The sequence below is a fragment of the Echeneis naucrates genome, chromosome 18 (genome assembly GCF_900963305.1).
Source record: "Echeneis naucrates chromosome 18, fEcheNa1.1, whole genome shotgun sequence".
Lineage (NCBI taxonomy): Eukaryota > Metazoa > Chordata > Actinopteri > Carangiformes > Echeneidae > Echeneis > Echeneis naucrates.
This window is the reverse complement of record NC_042528.1, coordinates 9,980,695-9,992,896: the sequence shown is the minus strand read 5'-3', so window position 1 is coordinate 9,992,896 and position 12,202 is coordinate 9,980,695. Positions and strand designations below refer to the sequence as shown.

Here is a 12,202-nt window from a genome sequence, read left to right as displayed (position 1 = left end):
GCCACTTTGAAAAGTGCTGCTGCCCCCCCCCCCCCAAGCTCCACCCACCTGAGGACACAAAGGAAGAGTTAGTTTTTGCTTACATTGGGCTGGAGATATATGAGCTGACTCCAGCTCAGTCTGGAGGGAGATTATGACTCTTTCCAGGATGGTGTCCTCCAATATCTTACTAAAATGTGTAAATTCCTCATTGTGTGACTATTTATCCTTCAAAGCATGAAGGCCCTGACAAGATGCTGTGGGAGGATCTCATGCTCTAGCTGACTGCAAATTTCATCTGAAATAGTCCTTAAACTCTCCTCCGGGGCCTTGGCTGTGCTGACTTTAGGATAATAACCTAATGAAACTCCAGCTGGACTTATCAGTTCACTGCCTTCCCACGTCGGGCCCAGTGAGGGCGCTCTTGCTCTTCCTTCACGGCGCGCCAAGCGGAGGAGTGCGCCCTGGAGTTTGGGGGGGGGGTTCTTCACCGTTTGAAAGGAGGCAGAATAGAGCGCCAGGGAGTCCAGAGGTCCGAGTCGGGGGGCCCCTGAAACCCAGAGAGGAGGTGCTGAAAGGGACTCGATACCGCTCCCCCCACCCACCCCGAAAGAGCCTGGAAGAATCGCGCTCCGTCAGTGCGCCCTGCCTGCCAGTCGGAGGATGGGGATTTTTTTCCCCATTCATCCACGTCCCCTTTTTCCCTCCTCCTCCTCTCAAACAAGCCAGTCGGTCTGTCAATGCGCTGCGAGCATTAGGGCAAGTCAAAGCAGTGGGATTTTCAGCCACAGACGGATGAGATAACGAATGAAGCGCTTTGCTGTGGCGGAGAAGGAACGCATCCAGCTCTCCAAATGATGCGCTGCGTCAAATAGACGTCCATTTCCAACACGAACTGATGCTCACAACCCGCGTCTCCTTTTTCGTCTTCTTTTTCTTTTAAATATTTCTTCACAAGTTTCACGCCGGCCTTTGTGCGGCACGAGAGTGGAGATGCTTTTCCGGCTCTTTGGTTTGTTTCTCTCTCAGTTTTCTCGTCCTGTAGCCTGAATTGATTCTTGGATTTATCATCGGTTTGGATCCCGATTTGTCGTTTTGTTTCTTAATTTCACCCGAGTCCTGCTGGGGCGATTTGCGGATCTACGACCCGTGTGTGTTTTCCAAAGAGGAGACTAAGGATTGTAAATGCGCACTGACTGAGCCCACCGAGCATCGACACGTCCGTATGAGGATGGAGCTGTGGACACGAGTGGCATCTTTTCCCATTTAAACGCTCCACCTTTCAGTCTTTTTGGCCCTGTCGCGACTCTTTCCCTCTCACTGACTGACAGTCGCTCCTTTCAGTCCAGCCCGATATGTTGGGAGGTGGATCTTCTCACAAGAAAACAAGGTAATGGGAGAGAAATCACACAGAGTCGGCACAGAGAACAAGGGAACATTGTTCGGAAAAAGACAATCAGGGCGCACCGAGCGGCGGCACAAATAGCTGTTGGGTGGCGATAAATCTCCGAAAATTCGACCGAGTGGAGTTTTTATTTGTGCCGAGGAGCAGTGTTTCGAGAAAAACAGGACGACTTATGACAGATTAACGGGAAAGTCATGGGATTGGCACAGAAATAGTACAGATCGAGGACGCGCAGAAAAAAAAAAAAAGAAAGAAGCCGCCGTCATTTTGGAGATCCAGACGAACGGATTGAACAAGTTTGTCCTGCACGTTTGAGAGCGTGTTTTCTGTCCGAGCCTGTAGATTCTGATGCCTTTTGGATCCATGAGGTTGTGCACGGCGGGCTCTCACTTCTCCCTCTGACTGTCTCTACTAAGAGCCTGCTCGGCTGTAGTCGCACCATCCATTGTTTTAAGAGTCTCCTCTACAACAGCAGCGAAAGCAGAAAATATTGCCAATTTCGGGTCAATGGGGCTGCACAGGCTGGGTGTCAGGCTGGAAATGGCGTGTAGAGGACATGGGAATGGATTGGGAATCCTGCTGGTATTCTTACTGGATTTACTGGGGACGACCGCCAGCAACATGGAGCCCATCTACTGGAATTCCATGAACGAAAGGTAAGAGCAGTTCTTACATGCAGACCTCCGCATTTTTACTGGCTGCCTAATTTCAGGTTTGAACTTGGAGCCTCCAGCACAGAGCTGACAGAATGATTCGTTCAGTAGCGTGTCCGAAGTGTACATTGAACTTCTGCTGAAGGGGGGGGGTGAGGGTTCAAGGGAAGCGTTCAATTAATGCAACTTACTCTAAATGCACGTTAAGTGCCTTGCAGTAATGCAACATGAAATGCAAATCACCATAGAGTTGGGTAATGGCAATAATTCAGTGTGTAGGCCTACCGCAGGCACAAACCCTTTGAGAGGTGTAATGACTTTTCTCTTCACACTATTTTGTTCTAATATTTCTATTTGCCCATTTTTATTTATTTATTTACTTATTTATTTTTGCCTGAATGTAGTCACGCTGTGAGTTGGAGCAGACTCCTCTGCTCCACAGCTGCTCTGAATTTACCACACTCGCAGTAATTATTGTGGCTAATCCAGCTGTAGCTCTTCTTGTTGCTGAAGTGGCTTTAAGCTGGCCACAGAGATGGATGCCTGTGTGTAGGATAATAAAGATGCGCGTGATGCTCTAATTGCTGCTGCTGAATGACCTTGATTAAAGTCCAGGCCTTGGCCTGCAGGCCCCTCCAACACACAGTTTACCCACTTGGCCACGCTCATTTGCATTTTCTGATGCCTCTGGGGAAGGTGTCAGGCATTAGCCGAGGAAATGTCATTTTAAACACCTCCCAGCCGTTTGGCCTTAACGACCAGCACCACTTTTTTTCTCACACCTCTGCCAATTTCCCTGCGTCTGAATAGCCTGCTTGGTGGTGGTGGTGGGGGGGTTAGCAGGGAATAACAAGGAGTCTTGTATGTTGGCGAGGGGGATTTTAGTGACACCAGGTTTCGATTCTCCAAATCCTGACCACATTTACGGGGACAAACTGAACAGTGGTATTTTCTAGCTTGATAAATAGGTCTTCTAATCCACTTGATCCTGAATGCACCCCTTTTCTTGTAACTTTATAATAAAAAAGCCTGTAAAGGCAAATATAAAGTCACTCAGGCTGACTCATGGCAGCCTACAAAAGCTTCCCATCCCCAGGTCACACCCATGCCAGCGGCTCTCAGAGACTAACAGGTTTTTAATGCGTCCATGTGCTGGAGGCTACGGCCTGCTTGGTTTCTCCCCTCTCCTCAGATGTGACTGTGCGTGGGCCCCCGCTGTGGAGCCAGGCATGAAGCCCTTAATGAGGGCTTTTTGTCAGCAGTGGGTGGATTCACCCAACAGGGAGTAGAGTTGGACACGGGAGGGTAATTTTCACTGAGAAGCTAACAGGCTGGGCTTTTGAGGCCTTACAGGTGATTCCACGCCATTGTCTGCTAATGGAGTTTAGAGTTAGGTGGGTGTCTGGGCTTAGTGAATGGGCCCGGCTTGCAATTAGAGGGGTGGTGGCTTTGACGCCAGACTCCATAGTCATTTTCACAGATTTGCTCACTCATATATTCAAAATACAAAGCCTATTGTATAGTATGAAGCTTATTCATGAAGCTTACTATTCATAGTTAATCAGCTTAGTCATTCCTCCAGTTTATTTTCTTGGCCCTTTTACACACTTCCATGTACTTGTTTCTCTTCGCTCTCCAGACAACAAGAGCGCCACTTTAGCTTCAGCTGCCTCAGGGTAAAATAGGTTTTGGCCCTGGGCTGAAATATCTTTAGAGCTCATGCATGCCCAAGTAGTGCACGTTTTCCAAGGATGAGGTGCTGAGCCCACCTGGTTTGTTCTCCAGGAATGAGGTGAAAAGTAAGCAGGAGCAGTAGTCTGTATCAATCAGACACAGGGCCGCATCTATGGTTCATGTCCCCTCTGTGCAGCAAATGGACTGTCACGTTGTTAACCTGTAGACCTCTCTTGGATGTGCTGCTTTGAAGTTTAGACTGTCCACCTGCAGCTTCCCTCCACCTCTCCTCCCACACCTCTTTCCGCCTGTGTGAGCAATCTGCCGTTCCTTCTCTTCTTCTCACTCATCTCTCACCCCTCTCTCTCTCACCAGGTTTTTCTTCCTCTCGTGCCGCCTCTGTTTTTGTTCTCCTGTCTGCCCTCATCTTTCTCTCTGTCTTTTTCCTCCCTGTCACTTTCTGTCTGTCTCTATCTCTGCCCCCCCTCTCCCCTTACCCACCCTCTTCAGTGTGGTGAACAGACGTAGCAAATTGGAAACATGTGTCACATCCAGCCACTAATTATGGCGCTACAGCAGCCACTGACGCACCCAAAGATGTGTTTGGAGTGACAGAGGTGAGGCTGAAAAGAAGGCACCCATGGGTGTAGTGGGTGCCACAGACCTCTCAGACTCTGTCGGTTTAATTAATAGAAGACGCAAAAAATTACTTTAAGTTACAGTAAATATTTGTACGTTCCTGAAATGCTGCATCCACCCTTCACATTGATTGTTTTATCAGTTGAAATTACTGTGCCGACAGAGAAAAGAGAGGCAGAGGTGGACGGGGAGGAATATAAACAGAGACGGGTGCTGGGAGGTGAAAGAGAAACAGGGAGAGCACTGGAGAGAGCAGGGTGAGGGTAGAGATACTCCTAACCCTAAGTAAATCAATACCAGTTAAGACTCAAGTGCCAATACTGGTTCTGCTTGAGGAAGCGAGAACTGAACCAGAACGATCACCTTGGGAATCACCCCTCCACACACACATCCAGACACACGCACAAATACATTATCCTTATCTCAGCATCTGCTATTATCAGCCTTACACAGCCTCCCTAATGAAAGATCGAATTTTACATTACTACTCAGGGGTTTGGGGGCATGATGTTGAGTAGAGAGGGTGCTGGGGTGGCACGTGACCCCACTCACTAGGGACCACACTCAAGGTCGCGTCAGTGGGTGCACAGACACCACACAGAAAAGGAATTTGAGTGGAGCCATTGTTGGTTTTGGTCACTCATCTGATCGCAACATATGGACTTGTGAAGTTTTTGGCTGTTTTGCAAGTTTGATTTCAGCGTCTGCTCTTTAGGGCCAATACTGCTCGGTCCCCCCTCCCTCTCTCCCTCTTTTCCTCTCTCTCTCTCCATACTTTAGTAAACGGCTGTAGATTATTGTAAACGGCTGCTGAGGGTGGGCGTCTTCTCACTCTGCGCTTGCGGTGACTTGTAATACAACTATTCCCCCCAAGATCCACATTAAAATTTAATCCCCCCTTCCAGTTTCTCAATAATTCATTAATCGCTGGCTAATTGGCGCCGGATAAAAGACTAGCTAACTAGGCTAAGTGTTTCGACTACAAAAAAACCAGAGAAAAGACTTAAAAAATCACTGGAAATGTTCTTGGTGAGGGCACTCTGGGACTGAGCACAGAGAGCTGAATAAGTGTTAGTAGGTCATATCAAAGGAGCAGCCTCTTAACAGCCGTTTATTGATTGTTTGTGTTTAAAACACCACACCCAGTTTCACCAGTGTGAAATCCACCCAAACCATAGACCCCCCCCCCCCCGACAACACACACACACTGAATAATTAATGCCTGCACTGAGGCTTTCCTGAGCTGTGCGGACAAGTGAGCAGGGGCCTACATGCATCCGTGGAATGAATGATTAGAGAATATCCACTGGTTGATTTTTATTTTAGGAGCGAGCGAGCGTGTATAAAAAACCCAGAGCAGGAATGTCGAGGAGAGAATATGAACCATATTGTTCATACTGCCTGCGTAGAAGCCCTCCCTCCCTAACGCACACCCCATCTCCCTCACTCTCTTTCTCTTCCTCCCCTCTTGTGTGTGTGTAACTTTACGAGCTGAGAGCAACAGGAGCTGTGAAAAGAGGTTTCAGCTGATGTGGCAGAATGGAAAGGCCAGGGGAAGGAGGGGAAGAAGAAGGGAGCCAATCCAGCCACAGGCTGCAGCCTTTCTCTTCCTCTCTCTCTCTGTCTGCCTTTCTCTCTGTTTCGGCGCTGAAGGCAGGCAGATGTTGCATGCAGGTATGCAGCTGGACTGTGAAATTGCAGACATGTGAAGAGACAGGCCCGTCGCAGCCGCACGTTCGCAACAGATGCCTGCACACACACAAATAAATGACTCTCGGGGGCTCGACCCTTCCCTCCCATCTCTGTCGGACACATGTCTAAAGGGTGTGTGGTCCTAATGTACCTTCTTTGTTGCATGTGCAAGTGAGCATTATACATACTGCTACCACTAGATGGTAAACAGATGAGGGCACATGTGTCTAAACACACACACACACACACACACACACACACAGGAGAGGTGAGGAAATTGGCAGGCATAACGGACTGTTGTTCCACACGGAATTCATTCATTATTTTATCACTCGATTATAAGTTTATTTGGCAGGGGCAGTGCACATTCATCAACATCATAACAGCTATAAAACGGCGTTGTAAAGATGCTGGGGTTGGCTAAAGAACTAATTTATTTCTTCAGTCCCTTGAGCTTTAGAAGTGACTTTGGGATTTTGGTAATTGTTAAAAGTGCTGATGATTAGGATGAAAGAGATTAAAAGCGTGTGGCTGGTTCCAAGCGTTGGGACATATGCGGGAAGAGGAAACTTTATTCCCTGGAAACACGCACGCAAATACAAATACACAGACACACACTCACTCACTCCCTGTGGCGGTAGTGGTAACACTAATCCAGGCCGTAGGTCTGAAGGGGTCACATGTGTCCCAGCATCACTGGGCAGATTGCCCTGGGTGGCTGAACCCAGAGCCCCATAGCAAAGCCAACCAATGCATGTGCACGCAGACACACACACACACACACACACACACACACACACACACACACACACACTGGCCTCTCATTAGCTTGCTTCACAGCACTGCCGGCCTAAGCGGGATCATCCAATCCTCCTGGCAGCATTTGGACTGGGCCAGGTCAGTCCTCCTCCCCTTGGTGACACAGAGAAGCAGGCTGGTTTGGTGGGAAGCCAGTGGAACTGACTGTGGAGCTAAAAGACCTGGGGGGGTGAGCAGTTCAGGGGCGGCCTCTGTTTCATTATCCATCGTCGCTGTTTGTCGCCTTCCCGTCTCTCAACTTCTTTTAACCATTTTCCTGTCATTCCTTTTCTGCTGTCGAACCGCCTCCCTGCTGCCGCACCCGCCCCGCCTGTCTCTCCTAACTCTCAAGCTTTGTTTAGGTTCAGTATCAGAGCAGCTCACAGGTCTGCCACCACGCTGCACATCTCCCCAACATTGGGTTGGGCTCAGACTGCAGCAGCTACAGCGGCTCCGGCATCATTCCAGAAAAATGGGATAGCAGTGGGAGGTAGTTGATGCTGTTGTCATTTTGCGTGTGTGTGTGTGTGTGTGTGAGAATTTTAGTTTGTGACAGTGGATGTGCTGTTATGTGTGCATTTGTGACTTGAATACTAAATTGAGTGTTAAGATCTCAGAGCTCTAAGCCGTTCTGTGGATGCCACAGAAAAAAAAGTCCTTCTTACCAAACATTTCTGTGTGTAATTGAGTCCCAAGGACTTATTTTCTCAAAAAAAAAAAAAAAAAGGAGGAGACCTTGTTCGTAATGCGATTATTTTAACCTGTCTCCAATACAAATAAACTTCTCAAGTATTTTGTCAAGTAAGGTGAAATGATTTTGTTCCAGTGTATTATCCTAAAAATTCAGGACGATTCTTTTGTAAAGTGCTTTAACGGTAGTTATTGTTTGCAAACAAAATAAAATAAATGAAAAAGAGAAATTAGTCGATAAGAAGACATTTTGATTTCCCCGTTGTTGTATTTGGTTTTTTTTACACTTGCTTTCACCCTCAAGCAACATCAAGGTGGAATCATGTTTTACGTACCACGCGCGCACACAAACACGGTTATGCAGAACACGCATAATGCAAAACAAAAGACAAATGTTTTTGTCTTATCTTGGTAACTTCCGAAGCAGCCACATTCCAGCCTGGTGCTTTCATTCAAGCTGAATCTCCATCACTTTCCTCTCTCTGTCTGCCAGTGGACGACAAACGCTCCGCTTTGATTGGACGCAGGCTACAAATGGTTTTGTGACTGTAGTTTGAAAGCGACAGAGAGAGAGAGAGGATGCGCGCGCTTTCACAAGAGAGAGATGTGCATGCTGACAGACAGCTGTGCGTCGTCACAGCTGAAGTTTTGGCTTACGTTTTGGGTTGATAGTGAGAGGGCGGGGTGAGACGATGGAGGAGAGCGGAGAGCAGGAGGATGACCGGCTCAGAGGAGGAAACAAAAAGCATGAAAGATAGCAAGGAAAGGCGGGTTAAAAGAGAGATGGATGGTTTGGGAGGACGGCTGAGTTTGACGGAAGTGCTTGCTGATGTGACACGGCTTAGACAGGAAGAGTGACTGATGAGCTATAGGTCATCGCCATGACTAGTTGCTTCCTGCTCACATACAGCCGAGCTGGCCCCTCATTCCTCATTACTGACACGTCCCATAATATTTATCCCTGTGAAGTCCAGCATGAAACCTGGTAAGCTTTAGAGGAATTCATTGGCTTTTTGGGCAGAATGAGCGCTTTGATCAACTTAGCGTGGAGCGATTAAGAGACTGGCAGCTGCTTCTCCTCTCTGTACTCACAACAGCAATACTACAAACACATACTGTGTTTAAACTTGACACACAGTATGCAGGCCTCACAGACTCAGAAATGAAGCCAATTCATACAACAATGTGATGATGGGTGCAAAGTGCCAAAAGATAAATCAGTTCCTTCAACAGAAAGCTCCACTGTTCTACCATATAATCAATATCAGAAGTTCATTGCGCTCCAGGAAGGGCTGTGATTTCCATTTATTGGTGAACCCACGTTTTTTTGTGATTGTTCTACATTTCGCTAAAGAGGATATGATGAGATTATTTGGGTTAATGCCTAGGCAAATGTTTGTGTAGGTAATTCGTCTTTTTCAAGACACCCGCACGTCTGGAGAACCTGAGTTACACTTCTTATTCAAAAGGCAGCTTGCGTTCAGGTCTTTTGAGGCTGCAGTCAAAGGTGCCTTTGATGGATCTCATCCTGTGTGATTGTTAGTGAGTCTCAGAACCCCTTGCTCTTTGATTCTTACGAAACACTCCAAAAACCTGAGATTCACAGCAATACTTTCCACTCTATTGTACACCATTGTAACTGAGGAAGGACCTCAATCTCAGTAAGTCAAGACAGATAAAAAAAAAAAAAAACCTTTTCGAACAGTGATTTGGCCCCAGAAAGGGAAGCTGGAGGAGGAGGAGGAAGTGGTTACAGGTGGCAGCATCTTTAACTATCTCATCTGAGATTTATGTTTTTGGCATCAGATGCGGTTATCCCGAGATTTGCAGAAACACACAAATCTGCTCAAGTAAGCGTACATGAATCACTCTGCCTGCAAGTAGCCTGCGAACAAAGAAGCAAAACTATCCATTGTAACTAATTACAATTAAAATGAAACATGGCTTTCATTTTAATTGTAATTAGAGGGGCACTTGAATTTCCAGTCTGCTGCAGTGGCTGCTTGGTTTCTTGTGTGGGAGATGTGGAGTTCCTCCAAAGCATCTTTGCTTTATGATAGCCTTCACCCGTTGACTCACAACAGGCCAGAGATGATCCTAATGCTAAGTGGCTTTGGTGGCAACCCTGTCGTGCTCTGCTCTGCTGCAATAATAACCAGTCATCTTGAAACTTGGCTTATTAATAAATGGGCGCATTTATTACCCGTGTGAATGCAGGCCTGCTTCTCAACCTCATATCCTTTGTAATGCTCACCCCACCTAAATCTGACCACCTTGATTATTTTTCCATGCTTTCTTCATCTTGGATGCTTGCATGTGTGAGTGTGTGCACACATATACATAGTTCTAATTAGGAGTTAAAAGACCGTGCAGTGAGCGTAGTCCATCTGGCTTTGGCATTAGCCCATCATTGTTACAGTCTATGGGGAAACTGACCTTGGCGAACAGCAGAGGGAAAAATCATGCTCAATTTCCTGCATTCTGCCTTAAATATAATTTAAGTAGGGCTGATATTAAAAATGGGAGATTAACGCAGACTTGTGAGATTAAATCATCAGTTTTGGATGCGGATCCGTCTGTCTGATGCTGGGATGCAGGAATGCGGGAGCTGAGCCACCGCTGGAAGTTGTCGGCGTATTTCAGCTCATAGAGAGCGCACACTTACAGGGAAAGCAGTCTAGGCCAAGTATTTCTGTTTGAATTGTTTTTGCATTTTAAGAATTTCTGAATTGTGGTTAGGCGCAGGAAACGTTTGGCTCAGGGTTTCCCACTTCTTACATGTTTCAGAGAAACACTCGAAAAAACAGACAAAATAAAGAACGTGAAATTTCTTCCTCTATAAAAACCTATATTGCCTCACTGTGGCTTCAGCTTGGGAATTGCATTGTTCTCTTGAACTAAGAAACGTGCCCATCCTCCAGGGTTTGTTAGCCCCTTTCAAACCTGCGGTGGTTAAGCTGAAACATTTGTGGTTGTCAAACTAAAACAAGGCTGTTTATCCCTCCAACTGAGAAATCGACATTTTGCCGAAAAAAGTATTTCAACCTGGAGTGACGATATCAGAGCAAAAAATGCGCTGATTGTGGTTTCTTGCTGCATATGGAGTTCAGCTCTGGGCTTTGTTGTCTAGTACAAATACCTCTAACATAGAAAGAGTGGAATGGGTTGCTGTTGCCCCTTCTGCACTCATCGGATACCCCGGTGTCGGATGCAACACACAGCTTTTACCCTCTCCTCGCTCTTTGTCCTCATGGCCTGCAATTGGAATCTGTTAACTCTCCCCAGTATTCATGTACACTGGCATACACACATCCAGACATGCACGCAAACAAACACACACACACGAACACACATTCATGCATGCACAGATGAAAAATGTTATTGCTCCCACTGCTGGAAAAAGTCCAAGTGTAGGGGTTGAATTTCTTCAGAGGTGCCCGCCCTTCTCTCTCTTCCGCCGTCAGTAGCATGCCCCCCGCTCCTTTCTTCCACTCTTTCTCGTACTCCCTCTCTCTTCTTCCTTCACTTCATCCTCCTCCCTCCGCTCCCTGTGAACAAAAGAGCTCCCTTCCCGGCGCTTCCACTGAAAGCCCTCACACACACTCGGCTCGCTGGCTTCGCACTCTCCCACACGCACTCTTACCCCTCTTGTCGTCTGCAAACCAGTCCACTTCTCTCCGCTAATCCTCCCCTTCATTCTTTTGTCTTTTCTTTCACTTTCTCGCTTTGCCTGGCTCACTACCAGTGTAAATTTCCTTCCCTGCATATCCAAGCCGTTATCATGTTACAGTGACTTGGCAGACTGTAAAAATTATTCCCTCTCTTTTTTGTTTTAAATTGCTCTCCAGCTTTTTTTCCCCCAACTGCTTCTTTTGTCTCTGTTCTTCTTTGTGGGTGGTTTTTTGATGTGCAGTGTCTGTTTCTCCTCATTCACTCATCAATGTCCCGCAGTAAATAGGTGTTTCGCAGTGACAACAGGATGAATAATCGTGATTGCCTATCACTGCAGTGTCAAAGTCATTTGGGAATGACTGTGAACCAGCACTCAGCCACACACACACACACTCAAACTAGAGCAGATGTACTCTGGAAATCAAGAAGCCAACTCTCATTAGCTGCCCCGTCTTTTAACCTCACTCATTCTGGCTATTTTCTCCTCCCTTCCTACTCTTCCTTGCTTTTGTTTCCATCATCCCTTGTTGCTTTCCTTCTGTCCTACTATGTTTTCCACTCGTACTCTTTCTTTCGCGCTCTTTGATAATCTTTAGCAATCTCTCTCTCCATCGCAGTGCAGCTGTATTGCAGGATGGGGGGAAAAAACAGATGGAGTGCCCTCCAATCTTTCTTCCTTTCATCCTTCCTTCTCTCCCTCCCTCCTCACAAAGAAAAAAATCAAGCCAGAAGAATGTTGGTGTAGGGGGAGGACGGTGGAAGGTGGGGGCAGGGGGGACAAAAGCCTTCATTTTTAGACAGTCTCTCTCTTGTGCTCTTTGGTTTCCAGTTGATAGATGGGCAGCGAGACTGTGGCTCACTGTGCCCACCATGTGCAGCTCCTGTACCTTGTTGTGAAATGTGCATTTTTATTTTGAGATGTTTCTTTCCATCACTGATAACCTCTGGCTGAGTGGTGTCTTTGTATGTGTGTTGCTCTAGCTAGTTAACACACACTCAG

General features: G+C 46.9%; 1 protein-coding gene across 2 annotated transcripts in view; it reads left to right on the top strand.

Moving 5' to 3' along the window:
* Window positions 1-524: 524 nt before the first annotated feature.
* The window catches only part of efnb3b (ephrin-B3b), a 70,558-nt gene continuing 58,880 nt past the window's right edge, over window positions 525-12,202 (top strand). The window contains exon 1 of one of the 2 annotated variants that reach the window (XM_029526236.1): window positions 525-2,040. In XM_029526236.1, coding sequence (XP_029382096.1) covers window positions 1,892-2,040 — 149 coding nt within the window. In that variant the 5' untranslated portion in view covers window positions 525-1,891. The remainder of the gene's footprint in view (window positions 2,041-12,202) is intronic. The other variant, XM_029526235.1, reaches the window with a different exon arrangement.